This window comes from Glandiceps talaboti, chromosome 2 (assembly GCF_964340395.1).
Source record: "Glandiceps talaboti chromosome 2, keGlaTala1.1, whole genome shotgun sequence".
NCBI classification, from domain to species: domain Eukaryota; kingdom Metazoa; phylum Hemichordata; class Enteropneusta; family Spengelidae; genus Glandiceps; species Glandiceps talaboti.
Window position 1 is genome coordinate 23,816,096 of NC_135550.1, and position 21,358 is coordinate 23,837,453.

Sequence of the window (21,358 nt, forward strand, 5' to 3'; positions counted from 1 at the left end):
CATTTTACAGTGGTTTATGACATGAATTTGAAGGTCTGACATGTAGCTAGCAGCATCCCACCTGAGACGGGCTCTATGCAAACGTGTCCACAGCCATTACTACAACATTTGCTAAATCCTGGACAGGAATTGTCATCAGTACACATTTCAGTACATATACCAACTTGGCCTGCTGGTACTGCAGGGCACTCCCCTGGTTTGGGAACTGCAATGAAAGACATGGAGAAAATGGTTAAATCATATTTACACATGATGATGATATGGTGATGGATTAGTGGTTAAAATTGAAAATATTTCTCAATAATCTCACATTCAAAAAAACCCCTGAAATGTATACACTGATGATGCCCAGCTACTGCTGTACTCGCGAGTGGTCGAGCTGAGAATCACATCACAACATTTAATATGTACAGTAGCTGTGAAGGGCATACCACAAACATTGCTACAGCCTTTGGTACTTTCTGTGTGGTGGGGATTATATACACCAAGGCAAGCACTATTCTGCATATTTCTTACCAGGTTCTGCTTCGACACACACATGTCCACAACCATTACTGCAACATTTCTGAGACCCTGAACAATGAGCATCATCACTGCATCCTTCTACACAAATGCCTCCCATTCCTTCTTCAACAGCTGGGCATTGACCTTCTTTGGTAACTGTCAAAAGGGTAAATGTTGTCTGTCAGTGTTACATCATGAGCAGCCCAAATAAAGTAAGGTAAAGTCTGTGTGATCGATTCATTTTACAGTGGTTTATGACATGAATTTGAAAGTCTGAAATGTAGCTAGCAGCAACCCACCTGAGACGGGCTCTATGCAAACGTGTCCACAGCCATTACTACAACATTTGCTAAATCCTGGACAGGAATTGTCATCAGTACACATTTCAGTACATATACCAACTTGGCCTGCTGGTACTGCAGGGCACTCGCCTGGTTTGGGAACTGAAAATGAAAGACATGGAGAAAATGGTTAAATCATATTTACACATGATGATGATATGGTGATGGATTAGTGGTTAAAATTGAAAGTATTTCTGAATAATCTCACATTCACAAAAATCCTGAGAAGTATACACTGATGATGCCCAGCTACTGCTGTACTCGCGAGTGGTCGAGCTGAGAATCACATCACAACACTTAATATGTACAGCAGCTGTGAAGGGCATACCACAAGCATTGCTACAGCCTTTGGTACTTTCTGAGTGGTGGGCATTATATACACCAAGGCAAGCACTATTCTGCATATTTCTTACCAGGTTCTGCATCGACACACACATGTCCACAACCATTACTGCAACATTTCTGAGACCCTAAACAATGAGCATCATCACTGCATCCTTCTACACAAATGCCTACCATTCCTTCTTCAACAGCTGGGCATTGACCTTCTTTGGTAACTGTCAAAAGAGTAAATGTTGTCCGTCAGTGTTACATCATGAGCAGCCCAAATAAAGTAAGATAAAGTCTGTGTGATCGATTCATTTTACAGTGGTTTATGACATGAATTTGAAGGTCTGACATGTAGCTAGCAGCAACCCACCTGAGACGGGCTCTATGCAAACGTGTCCACAGCCATTACTACAACATTTGCTAAATCCTGGACAGGAATTGTCATCAGTACACATTTCAGTACATATACCAACTTGGCCTGCTGGTACTGCAGGGCACTCGCCTGGTTTGGGAACTGCAATGAAAGACATGGAGAAAATGGTTAAATCATATTTACACATGATGATGATATGGTGATGGATTAGTGGTTAAAATTGAAAGTATTTCTCAATAATCTCACATTCAAAAAAAACCCTGAAATGTATACACTGATGATGCCCAGCTACTGCTGTACTCGCGAGTGGTCGAGCTGAGAATCACATCACAACACTTAATATGTACAGCAGCAGTGAAGGGCATACCACAAGCATTGCTACAGCCTTTGGTACTTTCTGAGTGGTGGGCATTATATACACCAAGGTAAGCACTATTCTGCATATTTCTTACCAGGTTCTGCATCGACACACACATGTCCACAACCATTACTGCAACATTTCTGAGACCCTAAACAATGAGCATCATCACTGCATCCTTCTACACAAATGCCTACCATTCCTTCTTCAACAGCTGGGCATTGACCTTCTTTGGTAACTGTCAAAAGAGTAAATGTTGTCCGTCAGTGTTACATCATGAGCAGCCCAAATAAAGTAAGATAAAGTCTGTGTGATCGATTCATTTTACAGTGGTTTATGACATGAATTTGAAGGTCTGAAATGTCGCTAGCAGCAACCCACCTGAGGCGGGCTCTATGCAAACGTGTCCACAGCCATTACTACAACATTTGCTAAATCCTGGACAGGAATTGTCATCAGTACACATTTCAGTACATATACCAACTTGGCCTGCTGGTACTGCAGGGCACTCGCCTGGTTTGGGAACTGCAATGAAAGACATGGAGAAAATGGTTAAATCATATTTACACATGATGATGATATGGTGATGGATTAGTGGTTAAAATTGAAAGTATTTCTCAATAAGCTCACATTCAAAAAAACCCCTGAAATGTATACACTGATGATGCCCAGCTACTGCTGTACTCGCGAGTGGTCGAGCTGAGAATCACATCACAACACTTAATATGTACAGCAGCTGTGAAGGGCATACCACAAACATTGCTACAGCCTTTGGTACTTTCTGTGTGGTGGGCATTATATACACCAAGGCAAGCACTATTCTGCATATTTCTTACCAGGTTCTGCTTCGACACACACATGTCCACAACCATTACTGCAACATTTCTGAGACCCTGAACAATGAACATCATCACTGCATCCTTCTACACAAATGCCTACCATTCCTTCTTCAACAACTGGGCATTGACCTTCTTTGGTAACTGTCAAGAGAGTAAATGTTGTCTGTCAGTGTTACATCATGAGCAGCCCAAATAAGGTAAGATAAAGTCTGTGTGATGGATTCATTTTATGACATGAATTTGAAGGTCTGAAATGTAGCTAGCAGCAACCCACCTGAGACGGGCTCTATGCAAACGTGTCCACAGCCATTACTACAACATTTGCTAAATCCTGGACAGGAATTGTCATCAGTACACATTTCAGTACATATACCAACTTGGCCTGCTGGTACTGCAGGGCACTCGCCTGGTTTGGGAACTGAAAATGAAAGGCATGGAGAAAATGGTTAAATCATATTTACACATGATGATGGATTAGTGGTTAAAATTGAAAGTATTTCTCAATAATCTCACATTCAAAAAAACCCCTGAAATGTATACACTGATGATGCCCAGCTACTGCTGTACTCGCGAGTGGTCGAGCTGAGAATCACATCACAACACTTAATATGTACAGCAGCTGTGAAGGGCATACCACAAACATTGCTACAGCCTTTGGTACTTTCTGTGTGGTGGGCATTATATACACCAAGGCAAGCACTATTCTGCATATTTCTTACCGGGTTCTGCTTCGACACACACATGTCCACAACCATTACTGCAACATTTCTGAGACCCTGAACAATGAGCATCATCACTGCATCCTTCTACACAAATGCCTACCATTCCTTCTTCAACAACTGGGCATTGACCTTCTTTGGTAACTGTCAAGAGAGTAAATGTTGTCTGTCAGTGTTACATCATGAGCAGCCCAAATAAAGTAAGATAAAGTCTGTGTGATGGATTCATTTTATGACATGAATTTGAAGGTCTGAAATGTAGCTAGCAGCAACCCACCTGAGACGGGCTCTATGCAAACGTGTCCACAGCCATTACTACAACATTTGCTAAATCCTGGACAGGAATTGTCATCAGTACACATTTCAGTACATATACCAACTTGGCCTGCTGGTACTGCAGGGCACTCGCCTGGTTTGGGAACTGCAATGAAAGACATGGAGAAAATGGTTAAATCATATTTACACATGATGATGATATGGTGATGGATTAGTGGTTAAAATTGAAAGTATTTCTCAATAAGCTCACATTCAAAAAAACCCCTGAAATGTATACACTGATGATGCCCAGCTACTGCTGTACTCGCGAGTGGTCGAGCTGAGAATCACATCACAACACTTAATATGTACAGCAGCTGTGAAGGGCATACCACAAACATTGCTACAGCCTTTGGTACTTTCTGTGTGGTGGGCATTATATACACCAAGGCAAGCACTATTCTGCATATTTCTTACCAGGTTCTGCTTCGACACACACATGTCCACAACCATTACTGCAACATTTCTGAGACCCTGAACAATGAGCATCATCACTGCATCCTTCTACACAAATGCCTACCATTCCTTCTTCAACAACTGGGCATTGACCTTCTTTGGTAACTGTCAAGAGAGTAAATGTTGTCTGTCAGTGTTACATCATGAGCAGCCCAAATAAGGTAAGATAAAGTCTGTGTGATGGATTCATTTTATGACATGAATTTGAAGGTCTGAAATGTAGCTAGCAGCAACCCACCTGAGACGGGCTCTATGCAAACGTGTCCACAGCCATTACTACAACATTTGCTAAATCCTGGACAGGAATTGTCATCAGTACACATTTCAGTACATATACCAACTTGGCCTGCTGGTACTGCAGGGCACTCGCCTGGTTTGGGAACTGAAAATGAAAGGCATGGAGAAAATGGTTAAATCATATTTACACATGATGATGGATTAGTGGTTAAAATTGAAAGTATTTCTCAATAATCTCACATTCAAAAAAAACCCTGAAATGTATACACTGATGATGCCCAGCTACTGCTGTACTCGCGAGTGGTCGAGCTGAGAATCACATCACAACACTTAATATGTACAGCAGCTGTGAAGGGCATACCACAAACATTGCTACAGCCTTTGGTACTTTCTGTGTGGTGGGCATTATATACACCAAGGCAAGCACTATTCTGCATATTTCTTACCGGGTTCTGCTTCGACACACACATGTCCACAACCATTACTGCAACATTTCTGAGACCCTGAACAATGAGCATCATCACTGCATCCTTCTACACAAATGCCTACCATTCCTTCTTCAACAACTGGGCATTGACCTTCTTTGGTAACTGTCAAGAGAGTAAATGTTGTCTGTCAGTGTTACATCATGAGCAGCCCAAATAAAGTAAGATAAAGTCTGTGTGATGGATTCATTTTATGACATGAATTTGAAGGTCTGAAATGTAGCTAGCAGCAACCCACCTGAGACGGGCTCTATGCAAACGTGTCCACAGCCATTACTACAACATTTGCTAAATCCTGGACAGGAATTGTCATCAGTACACATTTCAGTACATATACCAACTTGGCCTGCTGGTACTGCAGGGCACTCGCCTGGTTTGGGAACTGAAAATGAAAGACATGGAGAAAATGGTTAAATCATATTTACACATGATGATGGATTAGTGGTTAAAATTGAAAGTATTTCTCAATAATCTCACATTCAAAAAAAACCCTGAAATGTATACACTGATGATGCCCAGCTACTGCTGTACTCGCGAGTGGTCGAGCTGAGAATCACATCACAACACTTAATATGTACAGCAGCTGTGAAGGGCATACCACAAACATTGCTACAGCCTTTGGTACTTTCTGAGTGGTGGGCATTATATACACCAAGGCAAGCACTATTCTGCATATTTCTTACCGGGTTCTGCTTCGACACACACATGTCCACAACCATTACTGCAACATTTCTGAGACCCTGAACAATGAGCATCATCACTGCATCCTTCTACACAAATGCCTACCATTCCTTCTTCAACAACTGGGCATTGACCTTCTTTGGTAACTGTCAAGAGAGTAAATGTTGTCTGTCAGTGTTACATCATGAGCAGCCCAAATAAAGTAAGATAAAGTCTGTGTGATGGATTCATTTTATGACATGAATTTGAAGGTCTGAAATGTAGCTAGCAGCAACCCACCTGAGACGGGCTCTATGCAAACGTGTCCACAGCCATTACTACAACATTTGCTAAATCCTGGACAGGAATTGTCATCAGTACACATTTCAGTACATATACCAACTTGGCCTGCTGGTACTGCAGGGCACTCGCCTGGTTTGGGAACTGAAAATGAAAGACATGGAGAAAATGGTTAAATCATATTTACACATGATGATGGATTAGTGGTTAAAATTGAAAGTATTTCTCAATAATCTCACATTCAAAAAAAACCCTGAAATGTATACACTGATGATGCCCAGCTACTGCTGTACTCGCGAGTGGTCGAGCTGAGAATCACATCACAACACTTAATATGTACAGCAGCTGTGAAGGGCATACCACAAACATTGCTACAGCCTTTGGTACTTTCTGTGTGGTGGGCATTATATACACCAAGGCAAGCACTATTCTGCATATTTCTTACCGGGTTCTGCTTCGACACACACATGTCCACAACCATTACTGCAACATTTCTGAGACCCTGAACAATGAGCATCATCACTGCATCCTTCTACACAAATGCCTACCATTCCTTCTTCAACAACTGGGCATTGACCTTCTTTGGTAACTGTCAAGAGAGTAAATGTTGTCTGTCAGTGTTACATCATGAGCAGCCCAAATAAAGTAAGATAAAGTCTGTGTGATCGATTCATTTTATGACATGAATTTGAAGGTCTGAAATGTAGCTAGCAGCAACCCACCTGAGACGGGCTCTATGCAAACGTGTCCACAGCCATTACTACAACATTTGCTAAATCCTGGACAGGAATTGTCATCAGTACACATTTCAGTACATATACCAACTTGGCCTGCTGGTACTGCAGGGCACTCGCCTGGTTTGGGAACTGAAAATGAAAGACATGGAGAAAATGGTTAAATCATATTTACACATGATGATGGATTAGTGGTTAAAATTGAAAGTATTTCTCAATAATCTCACATTCAAAAAAAACCCTGAAATGTATACACTGGTGATGCCCAGCTACTGCTGTACTCGCGAGTGGTCGAGCTGAGAATCACATCACAACACTTAATATGTACAGCAGCTGTGAAGGGCATACCACAAACATTGCTACAGCCTTTGGTACTTTCTGTGTGGTGGGCATTATATACACCAAGGCAAGCACTATTCTGCATATTTCTTACCAGGTTCTGCTTCGACACACACATGTCCACAACCATTACTGCAACATTTCTGAGACCCTGAACAATGAGCATCATCACTGCATCCTTCTACACAAATGCCTACCATTCCTTCTTCAACAACTGGGCATTGACCTTCTTTGGTAACTGTCAAAAGAGTAAATGTTGTCTGTCAGTGTTACATCATGAGCAGCCCAAATAAAGTAAGATAAAGTCTGTGTGATCGATTCATTTTATGACATGAATTTGAAGGTCTGAAATGTAGCTAGCAGCAACCCACCTGAGACGGGCTCTATGCAAACGTGTCCACAGCCATTACTACAACATTTGCTAAATCCTGGACAGGAATTGTCATCAGTACACATTTCAGTACATATACCAACTTGGCCTGCTGGTACTGCAGGGCACTCGCCTGGTTTGGGAACTGAAAATGAAAGACATGGAGAAAATGGTTAAATCATATTTACACATGATGATGGATTAGTGGTTAAAATTGAAAGTATTTCTCAATAATCTCACATTAAAAAAAAAACCTGAAATGTATACACTGATGATGCCCAGCTACTGCTGTACTCGCGAGTGGTCGAGCTGAGAATCACATCACAACACTTAATATGTACAGCAGCTGTGAAGGGCATACCACAAACATTGCTACAGCCTTTGGTACTTTCTGAGTGGTGGGCATTATATACACCAAGGCAAGCACTATTCTGCATATTTCTTACCGGGTTCTGCTTCGACACACACATGTCCACAACCATTACTGCAACATTTCTGAGACCCTGAACAATGAGCATCATCACTGCATCCTTCTACACAAATGCCTACCATTCCTTCTTCAACAACTGGGCATTGACCTTCTTTGGTAACTGACAAAAGAGTAAATGTTGTCTGTCAGTGTTACATCATGAGCAGCCCAAATAAAGTAAGATAAAGTCTGTGTGATGGATTCATTTTATGACATGAATTTGAAGGTCTGAAATGTAGCTAGCAGCAACCCACCTGAGACGGGCTCTATGCAAACGTGTCCACAGCCATTACTACAACATTTGCTAAATCCTGGACAGGAATTGTCATCAGTACACATTTCAGTACATATACCAACTTGGCCTGCTGGTACTGCAGGGCACTCGCCTGGTTTGGGAACTGAAAATGAAAGACATGGAGAAAATGGTTAAATCATATTTACACATGATGATGGATTAGTGGTTAAAATTGAAAGTATTTCTCAATAATCTCACATTAAAAGAAAACCCTGAAATGTATACACTGATGATGCCCAGCTACTGCTGTACTCGCGAGTGGTCGAGCTGAGAATCACATCACAACACTTAATATGTACAGCAGCTGTGAAGGGCATACCACAAACATTGCTACAGCCTTTGGTACTTTCTGAGTGGTGGGCATTATATACACCAAGGCAAGCACTATTCTGCATATTTCTTACCAGGTTCTGCTTCGACACACACATGTCCACAACCATTACTGCAACATTTCTGAGACCCTGAACAATGAGCATCATCACTGCATCCTTCTACACAAATGCCTACCATTCCTTCTTCAACAACTGGGCATTGACCTTCTTTGGTAACTGTCAAAAGAGTAAATGTTGTCTGTCAGTGTTACATCATGAGCAGCCCAAATAAAGTAAGATAAAGTCTGTGTGATCGATTCATTTTATGACATGAATTTGAAGGTCTGAAATGTAGCTAGCAGCAACCCACCTGAGACGGGCTCTATGCAAACGTGTCCACAGCCATTACTACAACATTTGCTAAATCCTGGACAGGAATTGTCATCAGTACACATTTCAGTACATATACCAACTTGGCCTGCTGGTACTGCAGGGCACTCGCCTGGTTTGGGAACTGAAAATGAAAGACATGGAGAAAATGGTTAAATCATATTTACACATGATGATGGATTAGTGGTTAAAATTGAAAGTATTTCTCAATAATCTCACATTAAAAGAAAACCCTGAAATGTATACACTGATGATGCCCAGCTACTGCTGTACTCGCGAGTGGTCGAGCTGAGAATCACATCACAACACTTAATATGTACAGCAGCTGTGAAGGGCATACCACAAACATTGCTACAGCCTTTGGTACTTTCTGAGTGGTGGGCATTATATACACCAAGGCAAGCACTATTCTGCATATTTCTTACCGGGTTCTGCTTCGACACACACATGTCCACAACCATTACTGCAACATTTCTGAGACCCTGAACAATGAGCATCATCACTGCATCCTTCTACACAAATGCCTACCATTCCTTCTTCAACAACTGGGCATTGACCTTCTTTGGTAACTGTCAAAAGAGTAAATGTTGTCTGTCAGTGTTACATCATGAGCAGCCCAAATAAAGTAAGATAAAGTCTGTGTGATCGATTTATTTTACAGTGGTTTATGACATGAATTTGAAGGTCTGAAATGTAGCTAGCAGCAACCCACCTGAGACGGGCTCTATGCAAACGTGTCCACAGCCATTACTACAACATTTGCTAAATCCTGGACAGGAATTGTCATCAGTACACATTTCAGTACATATACCAACTTGGCCTGCTGGTACTGCAGGGCACTCGCCTGGTTTGGGAACTGAAAATGAAAGACATGGAGAAAATGGTTAAATCATATTTACACATGATGATGATATGGTGATGGATTAGTGGTTAAAATTGAAAGTATTTCTCAATAATCTCACATTCACAAAAATCCTGAGAAGTATACACTGATGATGCCCAGCTACTGCTGTACTCGCGAGTGGTCGAGCTGAGAATCACATCACAACACTTAATATGTACAGCAGCAGTGAAGGGCATACCACAAGCATTGCTACAGCCTTTTGTACTTTCTGAGTGGTGGGCATTATATACACCAAGGTAAGCACTATTCTGCATATTTCTTACCAGGTTCTGCATCGACACACACATGTCCACAACCATTACTGCAACATTTCTGAGACCCTGAACAATGAGCATCATCACTGCATCCTTCTACACAAATGCCTACCATTCCTTCTTCAACAACTGGGCATTGACCTTCTTTGGTAACTGTCAAAAGAGTAAATGTTGTCTGTCAGTGTTACATCATGAGCAGCCCAAATAAAGTAAGATAAAGTCTGTGTGATCGATTCATTTTACAGTGGTTTATGACATGAATTTGAAGTTCTGAAATGTAGCTAGCAGCAACCCACCTGAGACGGGCTCTATGCAAACGTGTCCACAGCCATTACTACAACATTTGCTAAATCCTGGACAGGAATTGTCATCAGTACACATTTCAGTACATATACCAACTTGGCCTGCTGGTACTGCAGGGCACTCGCCTGGTTTGGGAACTGAAAATGAAAGACATGGAGAAAATGGTTAAATCATATTTACACATGATGATGATATGGTGATGGATTATTGGCTAAAATTGAAAGTATTTCTCAATAATCTCACATTCAAAAAACCCCTGAAATGTATACACTGATGATGCCCAGCTACTGCTGTACTCGCGAGTGGTCGAGCTGAGAATCACATCACAACACTTAATATGTACAGCAGCAGTGAAGGGCATACCACAAGCATTGCTACAGCCTTTGGTACTTTCTGATGAGTGGTGGGCATTATATACACCAAGGCAAGCACTATTCTGCATATTTCTTACCAGGTTCTGCTTCGACACACACATGTCCACAACCATTACTGCAACATTTCTGAGACCCTGAACAATGAGCATCATCACTGCATCCTTCTACACAAATACCTACCATTCCTTCTTCAACAGCTGGGCATTGACCTTCTTTGGTAACTGTCAAAAGAGTAAATGTTGTCTGTCAGTGTTACATCATGAGCAGCCCAAATAAAGTAAGATAAAGTCTGTGTGATCGATTAATTTTATAGTGGTTTATGACATGAATTTGAAGGTCTGAAATGTAGCTAGCAGCAACCCACCTGAGACGGGCTCTATGCAAACATGTCCACAGCCATTACTACAACATTTGCTAAATCCTGGACAGGAGTGGTCATTAGTACACATTTCAGTACATATACCAACTTGGTCTGCTGGTACTGCAGGGCACTCGCCTAGTTTGGGAACTGCAATGAAAGACATGGAGAAAATGGTTAAATCATATTTACACATGATGATGATATGGTGATGGATTATTGGCTAAAATTGAAAGTATTACTGAATAATCTCACTCACTAAAAGCATGAAATGTACACACTTATGCCTTAGCTGTTGCACTCGTGAGTGATGGAATCATAACACTTAATATGTTCAGCAGTAGTGAAGGCCATGTCAGAAGCATTGCTGCAGCATTTAGTAGTTTCTGAGCGGTGTGCATCAAACCAAACATAATTCTGGATGTTTCTTACCAGGTTCTGCTTCGACATTGTAAAACATATAAAAAGGAGATAAAAATCAAGAAGGGGAGAAAAGCAGTTGTTTTGGAGAACTATCCTACCTGGTTCCACGCATGTGTGACCACAACCATTAGAGCAACACTTCTGTGTTCCAGGGCAGAAAGTATCATGAGCACAGGCAGATATACAAATACCAAAAGTGCCGTCGGCGACTGCAGGGCATTCACCACCTTTAGTTACTATGAAAGAAAAAGTGTATGGTAAGTTAATAATTGAACAAAATACTTTGGGAGTTTCAGCACATTTTTAACGCAGTAATAATAGAACTTTATAACAGCATGTCTGCCTATACTATTGAAAAACACATTGTTTATCAATCATTGTGTGCCAGGTATATTATAGGAGAATGAAATTTGACATTGTGTACGTTATAGATCAATAAAAATTATCATAGTTTATTGTGATAAATAAGAAATATGTATAATTATGTAATTCTGTGATAAATAAGGTATTAATAAACAATGACAACAAATTAATGATAGATTGACATCAATACTCACTGCATGCCATTCTAGTACATCGCCACTGACCATTCATACAGGTGCTGAAGGAAAATGAAATATCAAGTCAAATACAACACATTATATCATATATTAATTTATTATTATTATATATTAATTATTATTAAAACTAACTGTCTCTGAATATCAGCTGTGGTGACAATGTTAAACCTAAACTAGCTGCAACTGGGACATTTTTTTCATAAAGTAACCAAATATATTTTCGCTAAGAATTAGTCAATCACTTATAAAACGAGATTGTATCTGTTAATTAGTGTCAGGTATCTTTGAGTAGTGTAGTGACAAGTTTAAATCTTAAGCAAAAGCTTGGTTTTAAAACTATTGCCATGTGAAAACTGCTGTAGTTGTAACTGATTCTAATATTTGATTAGCCAACCACAATATATTCACTGAAAAGTGTTAAAATACCAAAAATTAGACATTCTAAATGTAATCAGTAGTCAATATTATTCATACAGCATTAGGATGAAAGCATGATTCCCCTTGACAGCTGATTTGTGGGTGCGGACGCAAAAATCAATTTGATTTGATTTATCATGTATAGAGCCACAAAAATATGTGTATCCACAAGTGATGCAATATTACGAGTAAGTTACCTTACAAAACATTTCCAAAAACCCATTCTAGTTGTAGCTAGTTCACCTAACATTCATGACATGTGTGCATCTACTGACAAGAGTACAGAGTTGAGACTTGACTTACCAAGTATTACATTCATTATATCTCTCTTCTCCATGACGATATTGTGTTTCACCATATGTGCAAGAGTTGAGTGGTTCCAGACAAATGTGTCCACAACCGTTACTGCAACACTTAGCAGTACTGTTGCAATGGGAATCATTGGAACATTCCTCGACACAGATACCAATACTATCATCGGTAGATGCTGGACATTCTCCTGGTTTCACAACTGAAAGTGATACATAAATTATACTGTTACTGTATATTACATCAAATATCGAACTTTGAAGTCATAATTGATAAAATAATATTATAGTATTGATTTTAATATTGGTTTTTATATAGTGCTTTCCCACTCTGTGCTCAAAGAACTTTACAATTATTACCCCTGGCATGGATCTATAGCGGCACAACGACCCTTAATACTTCCTTAAGTCCCTGAGGAGTATACATTCCACTGCAAAATTAGTAAATGGATAAAATCTTATATTTTCGAATTTTCTACAGAAAAGTTGAGATATAGACTCTGAAGACTGGAGGTGAGAATCACATAGTAACACTTACTAGGTACAGCAGCATTGCAGACCATGCCACAACCGTTACTGCAGCATTTGTTGCTTCCTAAGCAGTGCGCATCGTTTTCACATTCGGTCACACATATTCCAAATGTGCCTGTCGGTACAGCTGGACACAGACCATCTTTGACAACTGCAATGAAAAAGAGATTTTTGCTCTCAATCAGCATTTAATATTCGACTCGCTCGCTATATTTGAGAATAGTGATTTCGGCAAAAAAATTTTTTTGAGAGATTCTCACCTGGTGTAGGTGAAACACAAACATGACCACATCCATTACTGCAGCATTTAAGGAATCCAGTACATGACTGATCAGTGGTGCATTCTTCAGCGCACGTGCCCATTTGGCCATCTTGTACAACTGGACATTCCCCAGCTTTAATGACTGAAATGAATTATGAAGAAAGATTACAATATAAAATTCTTTATACCATGTAGACCTTGTCAGCAGCCGATTGGATCATAAAGGAGTAATACATCATGTGGTGATCATTTGAAACATTTTGACCACTGTTCTAGGGATTTTTGTCTTTGGCGAAACGGATCTGATGAGAATCTCATCTTTAACACATTCACTATTAAACCAAGAATGTACTAACATCCTAAGCAAACACAATTTTTGCATAGTTCTTACCAGGTTCTGCTTCAACACACACATGTCCACAACCATTACTGCAACATTTCTTAGACCCTGAACAATGAGCATCATCACTGCATCCTTCTACACAAATGCCTACCATTCCTTCTTCAACAACTGGGCATTGACCTTCTTTGGTAACTGTCAAAAGAGTAAATGTTGTCTGTCAGTGTTACATCATGAGCAGCCCAAATAAAGTAAGATTAAGTCTGTATGATCGATTCATTTTACAGTGGTTTATGACATGAATTTGAAGGTCTGAAATGTAGCTAGCAGCAACCCACCTGAGACGGGCTCTATGCAAACGTGTCCACAGCCATTACTACAACATTTGCTAAATCCTGGACAGGAATTGTCATCAGTACACATTTCAGTACATATACCAACTTGGCCTGCTGGTACTGCAGGGCACTCGCCTAGTTTGGGAACTGCAATGAAAGACATGGAGAAAATGGTTAAATCGTATTTACAAGTGATGAGATGGTGAAGAATTATTAGTTACAGTTGATAATTTTTTGGAAAATTCTCACTTTTATAAGGATGTACGAAAAGTTTGAGAAGCACAGACTGGTGATTACTGGTCCATCTGTGAGTGATGGATGATGATGATGATGATGATGATGTTGATGTTGAAGTAAGTAGATACAGAATAAAGTGCAACCATAAGACGTAAACTCACTTGTGACTGGGGACTGACAAGCATGGCCACATCCATTTGAACAGCAGAGTTGATTATCGGGACAATCTGTATTATTGAAACAGAGTTCTGCACATATTCCAACTGTTGAATTGGTCACTTGCGGACACACACCTGTGAAAAAGTCATTGAAATGGCTTTTTATAGTTGAAAGCTGCTTTTTGAACGTTTTGAGATATGTTATTCTGAATAAACGACATTAACGCTTTCATTGTGTGTAGTTAGTGGCAATTGAGAATGTTACTGCTTTCTCATAACATGGGAGTTTTATATGAACCTAATTTTACAACAAGTTAAATAAAATATCCAGCTGGTTGAACTATGATTAGTGGATATCACTAATAATCATGGAAAGAAGAAGTGTACGTCGACCTATTCCCTTTTCCTAACATTAATGTATACATTAAGCTATGGTTATGAAATCTAAATTACACCATGGCTTAGTTCCTGCTCGCGTGTGTCATTCAACCAAACTGAATGTATTCGTGTTTAATTTTCTAAATAAACGCCATCCTAGTGTCAGATAAAGGTTCTCGTAGTAGCCATGGATTACTGTTATTTTATCAAATGTATTAACTGAAAACGGCAGAGACAATAGATGCCATAGCCCCATTCGTAGAAATTGAAAACTACATAGTTTGTATATATTTTCTATCATCGGAAATTTCAAATAATATCTAGACAATATTCTACGTAGGGAGAGCCGTCCCTTGCATGGCTATTTTGTCACGTACATTGATTACACAAAATAGGTGTCAAACGTTTCCATTTCGAAGAGATGTATGGCTGTAAACTGTCAATACCTGTGTTAATACTGTCATGATGTTTAGCACAAGAGTTTAACCTTTGCCTGGAGCATTAGAGTACGTGGACGGTCGAACACAGTGACGGCGTCAAGGCTACTACATGTGAAGGGTAATATGTATATTAGATTGGGGCGAAAATAGTTTAATACCATTGCCCATTAACCCTGAAACGGCCTTAGAGGATATCCAATTCAGATATATTTTGTAGGTGAATCACGCTTGCATACCTTTACGTTGTTGCCCGCTTGTTATTGTTTAGTATTTGACACAGGTACATACATCACCCCACATTGCCAATATATACAATGATTAACGCACGTTTCCTGTAACCTGGGGAATTCACTAACGCCCATGGCACGTAACAGTAGAGGACTGGTACTGGACAACGACAACTCCTACCACTTATGCATATCCACAAAATTTACAGACTCGTTAATTATTTATTGCGACTTTCAAGTGACAGGAATTTACACCTATGACATTAATATCATTCTCCTTATGTACAAACATTTAGCGGCAAAAAAACCCCATTCATTTAGCGCGATTTGTCTAATGTTATCCTTCATTGAATCGATCTCTTTACGTCGGGTTAGAGATGATTCGATCCAGACTATATAGCGATAGATTTGCCTGAGCTTGTTGAAAATGAATTTATGTCATCTATCTATCTATCTATCTATCTATCTATCTATCTATCTATCTATCTATCTATCTATCTATCTATCTATCTATCTATCTATATATCTGTCTGTCTGTCTGTCTGTCTGTCTGTCTGTCTGTCTGGCCATGAACTACGTCCATCGACCCACCAACCCATCCATCCCTCTATGCACGCCTTCCTCCCCTAAACTAATAAACATATCTATTGAGTTGTCATTTATACGTTCTTAAGGATACGGAATTTCACTTGGAAGAACAATATGCAAATAAAAATAACAATAAAAGTTTAGTTTTTTCATCAATGTTATCATTATTTTATCAAAATATAATTAATTGGGACAAATTGAAAACTTCGTGACGACTTTCTCATATATATCAAATATAACCACAACTATTGCTACTACTACGACTACTGCTATAGCTACTGCTGCTCCCATGCAGTTCTACGACCAATTCATCATAGACAAGGCCCCATCGCATCCCTAATGATACCAGTGACGTTGATGGCGTTCCTGCCTGTTGGAGTCATGTCCTGTGATAATATTATTTATCGAGTATTACTATTCAAGGCTATCAGTGTATAGTGTTTATTACGCGTACGCTGTGAATCATGATGAGGATCTCTTGTAAACGTCAACTTTCATAAAAGAAATCAAATTTCTACAATAGACATAATCAACTGCAAGCTGCACTAACGTTAACGCCGATTCAGCCGACAGATTGTTAGGTACATCGCCATTGCCTTACTATGTTTCATATCACTGTACTGAGAGTAGAATTTCATACATTGACGTATATATTACATTCGCCGTGCACGCATGCATTTATTGGAATTCTGGTCCTAGAAGTTAGACGAAAGTTGTTGAAAATTTGAGCTTTTGAAGTTTCCTACAGAAATATTCAGATTACTCGTCAAAAATGATGTAAATACACAATGTCTATACTTGAAAACTGTTAATACAACACATTCGCTTCTGGTCCATTATAAATGAGTAAAATGCACGAAACAGTTGGAGGTTAAATGAGCAAAAACTGTAGAGATGTGACGAAAGAAAGGCAGTGGGTTTTTGTCTTCGTTTTTAGGTTAAGCATTGTTAAAGACTTGGCTCATTTACAAATGACATTTGTCAGCTATGCCATACACAAAGAAATGACTACATTAAATGGCTGACATTGCTGGCCGAACTTTTCAAATATTTAAATTGTCTTGTGAAAGTGGTGGACCGCAAAGGTGTTCGTACTTCACTACTAGTCTGTCATGTCTCACTGGCATGTTTCGAAGTATGGGTACATACAAAACACAGGGGTGGGGGTGACCTTGACATGTATAGCACGACAATGAAGTAAGTAACCTTATATACGCCCAGCAGGGTAAGTCGTCGAAGCCGAACTTTTGACGCTCTGCAGATATGCTAATATAGGTCTGATACGGAGAAACATGCTTAGCCTACCGCAACAAGGGATTTCTATGTTAACCTTGTAAAATACTTCTTTGATCGTCGTCGATGGCAGCAATTCCATATTATTAATATCTACACATATTATATATACATACTAATAGGTGTACGAACATTCAAATTCTGGGTTAAAAGTGATATTTATGCGCCTGCACGTTTAGGTCATTTTGATATGTTCATTGATCCTGGGATCAAGTGCAAAAAAGTTGACAAATGATTAACAAAGTCTAAAAGTTTATATACATACATAATCGATACTTGTTAAGATTTTCTTCGGATGTTCTAAAACACGATTTTTAACGACTCAATATGTCTGATTTGTGAATTGTGTCAAAGGTCGTAAGATTGAAAGACAAGTCTGCAGATTCGAGTTACAAAAGTGAAAATGATTCAGAAAATCACTTTCTATGTTTAAGACTGTGTTATGATTGCTTACCTGATCCTTGTGTGGCATTGACCGTGACCCCTAAAAAGGCAACAACTAATACCGCTATGGTGCGGATATCCATGGCGTTGAAAGCGTTTCTAACAAAAGATAATAAAACAATGTCTTCAGTAAAGGAGGTATCTGTATATATAGGTAGTGAAAGGGTCACGTGATATATGTATCGGGGACAGTCAGTACCAACAGGTGTCGTAGTACTGACGTCGTTAAATTGTCGAGGACACGCCACCTTCCTGTTACGGTACGCTGTTTTCGAAAGTCATCAACGCTGTGCTGCGTTGTAGAGAAAACCCTCGAAAGTTCCTGTGACAAGGACGACCATTAAGAAGGAAACTTTGCACGTTCTTTTGTTGACCAAAATACTTAACGTGGAGGTAAACAAGGTACCAGGCCCTTGCTTGCAGAACGTTTACATAACTTTCACCTGCTAACTTTTCACCTCCTGTACGTGGATATTATCCCATGTGCGTGTAATGTCTTAGCGTCGCCATGATTTCATCAGTGACATTTTAGTATCGTAAATGAAATATCAATATTTCCTATCATGAAGTGAAAACATTAAATCGATTTGAGATTGGAATTAATGGGAAATAAATCCATGTCTCTACATGACGGACTGACTTTTACCTATATTGAAATCAGAAGGAATGAAGGCATAAGAAATGCTGACAGAGCCTACACTGTGTTGGAAGAAGGCCCTGTCATCGTTCGTGAAAATTACAGGTTTATAGGTGTTGAACTTACAGGGAAACAAAATGAGGAAACAGACACAGACACAGACACAGACACAGACACAGACACAGACACATACACATACATTGAAATAGGATGAATACAGGTATATAAATTGTAGAAACGTATATTCATTCTGATTTCAAAGTTTGTGTACGTTTCCTCATTTCGTTGAACATTATTTCCTTGTAATCTCATCACCCACACGCCTGTAAGTTTAATTTGCACGAACGAGTACTTGCAACACAGAGTAGGGCTAGGTCCGTCAGCATTTCTTTCGTTCGTACATTTAACAGCGATTTTTGGAGAGAATGTTCTCCATTCTCCAAGTAAGAACGGTTTTGAAGGTGACAATAAAGTTGAAGTATTTCGTATCTTTTACTTTCCGTTAAGGATTGCATTTCGTTGTAATGAATAGTACAGAAACGTATATGACAGTTGTGACAATGAGTCGGGTATTAACGGGTAACGCAACTATCAACTGAAGTTGGCAAATGCAAAGTGAGTGTCCTCTGACCGATTTTAATACCAGCAACACCCACTTTCGCTGACTTGGAATATTTCTCACTAACATAAATTGATAGTGAGACGGCATACGAACGGCATTTACTTGCTTCATACTTACACATCCATAGTTCAGTTTTATAAAATGATTTCATACTATTATGAAACCAAAAATTAAATCTTGAACAATCGCATCAGACATTTAAGAATGTAACTCACCTGTGCGTAGCACGGCGATAAAGTTCCTAGATGACGGAACAATATTTTGGGAGGAAGCGGTCGAGAACTGCGTTTCTTCGTCCTCAATGACAGCTCTTGAAATGCCGTATTCTGTCACACTCTATAAATATGGTAAAAACACGTGACCTGGGGTCCTGGTACTGTCATACCCTGGATGAGAACGGCCCTACAACAATTTAAGACCCACTTCACTTTCACTCACAAAAACTAGAGCGGTTTTTGACCAGCCCCTCACAAATAAAGCTATAAGGATATATTATACTTATTGATGATTGACGGCTCGATGACTTGTATTTACGGAAAGAGCATTGTGTTCAAAGACAGGAATAGCCATCAGGCATTACCAATCTAAGATATGTATATCGTCATGTCATACAAACATGGCGGTAATATAATTGTAAATTAACGTTTAACGTCTTGGTTTTCCCATCTTTCCATCTGTATACATCAAGCCATGTTTCCATTTTAACCGTAACACTCCTGAGTCTTTCATCGACAACTAACGCCAGAAGTTGATATGACTAGCAATCCCACCCTGGCGACCTCTGTAGTAGCACAGACAAGTAAGATTCTTACTTGTCTGTGGTAGTAGTAACGAGTAACACCACTAAGCTTTCATAGTTCAGTAGCGAATCTTCAATCGACAACTGACTCCAAAATGCCAAGCAATGATCCCACATTGACGACCACTCTAATATAATGCTTATTCAGAAAGTAATAAAAAAACTTTCATAGTTCAGTCGAAGTGTGATCGCTACAGAATAGGCATTGCAGGTTATCTTATCTGCTAACTAGATATAAAACCACACCATAGTAAACGAATTTTCAGTCGAATGTTTGTAGAAATAACCACGGAGCACATGTATAGATGACTGACAACTATTGCCTACCTCTTGAAAACGATGTCACTCTTTTATCGTCCGTCTTACTATAAAAAGTGAAGCTGTGTAGTCAGTTCATTACAATTACCCTCTAGTGTGCATTTGTGATCAAAAAGCGAATGGTTCAGCACTAGATCAACATGACTTAATTGTCAGGGTTATACTATCCAAACACGATAGTTAGAAATTCCTATATCACACAAAAGAGTCAACTTTGTGACGAGTACACCTTGTGGATAGTAGCGACCGATAGGGATGCAAACGCACACAACACAATGGCACTGGCACTTTAATTCAATTTTTTTTACTCCTTCCCATTTATGAGCAACTCTCTCTCTCTCTCTCTCTCTCTCTCTCTCTCTCTCTCTCTCTCTCTCTCTCTCTCTCTCTCTCTCTCTCTCTCTCTCTCTCTCTCTCGTGAGCATGGAAATCAAAACTTGCGATGTTGAATCTATAAACATAAAACATGTACAGTACTTATCATACGACTGTACACATAGAATAGATGACACAACGGCAAATAACACATTTCTCAAGTGTTATATCGGCACAAAAAAGAAGTGGGCTAAGAGATTAAGGTGTAATATACCTTATCAAATCTCTCTCTCTCTCTCTCTCTCTCTCTCTCTCTCTCTCTCTCTCTCTCTCTCTCTCTCTCAATAGGCGAGAGGGGAAGTTGTTGTTCAGAACCCGGATTTCAGATCAACATAGTTTACTTTTTAAAGAGAAATCCACTTTCACGAAGTGTAAAAGTCTTCTTAAATCAGTTGTGCCATAAACCACTTTTAATGAAATCATTTAGTTAAAAATAAGATTATGAGATCGATTTGCTGGACAAAAAGATCTAGAGTCACTGTGGTGTTTACATGTGCTGATGTCAGAGGGTATTATTGTTTATTTACATACAGGTGTAATGATAGCGCAGCCTGGCACAGCGCTACTACCACGCCTACAGATCCGTCTTCGGCCTCCTGTAAATTCATGAGTGGATGTTGACAATTAATCAAAATGGTGACGCAGGAA

The 21,358-nt window shown here is 39.5% G+C and overlaps 1 protein-coding gene across 1 annotated transcript; it reads right to left on the minus strand.

The window, feature by feature from the left end:
- Positions 1 to 14: 14 nt before the first annotated feature.
- Positions 15 to 18,113, minus strand: LOC144445794 (uncharacterized). The gene is made up of 39 exons (XM_078135437.1): positions 17,970 to 18,113; positions 14,593 to 14,724; positions 14,198 to 14,341; positions 13,911 to 14,054; positions 13,518 to 13,661; positions 13,265 to 13,408; positions 12,774 to 12,929; positions 11,540 to 11,677; positions 11,025 to 11,168; positions 10,738 to 10,881; positions 10,280 to 10,423; positions 9,993 to 10,136; positions 9,538 to 9,681; positions 9,251 to 9,394; positions 8,806 to 8,949; positions 8,529 to 8,672; positions 8,084 to 8,227; positions 7,807 to 7,950; positions 7,362 to 7,505; positions 7,085 to 7,228; positions 6,640 to 6,783; positions 6,363 to 6,506; positions 5,918 to 6,061; positions 5,641 to 5,784; positions 5,196 to 5,339; positions 4,919 to 5,062; positions 4,474 to 4,617; positions 4,197 to 4,340; positions 3,742 to 3,885; positions 3,465 to 3,608; positions 3,020 to 3,163; positions 2,743 to 2,886; positions 2,288 to 2,431; positions 2,001 to 2,144; positions 1,546 to 1,689; positions 1,259 to 1,402; positions 804 to 947; positions 517 to 660; positions 15 to 205 (listed from the first exon to the last, which is right to left on the minus strand). Exons 1-39 carry the CDS (start codon positions 18,040 to 18,042, stop codon positions 15 to 17), a joined length of 5,586 nt encoding a protein of 1,861 aa, XP_077991563.1. The 5' UTR covers positions 18,043 to 18,113.
- Between the last annotated feature and the right edge of the window lie 3,245 nt (positions 18,114 to 21,358).

Bases quoted from the DNA above. Each gene is read 5' to 3' on its own strand.
- LOC144445794 (XM_078135437.1), bottom strand. From the start codon at position 18,042: ATGGATATCCGCACCATAGCGGTATTAGTTGTTGCCTTTTTAGGGGTC. The intron at 13,662-13,910 runs GTAAGAACTATG...AATTCATTTCAG, and splicing joins GTGTGTTGAAGCAGAACCTG to TCATTAAAGCTGGGGAATGT. The intron at 11,678-12,773 runs GTGAAACACAAT...TTTCTTTCATAG, and splicing joins ACTCAACTCTTGCACATATG to TAACTAAAGGTGGTGAATGC.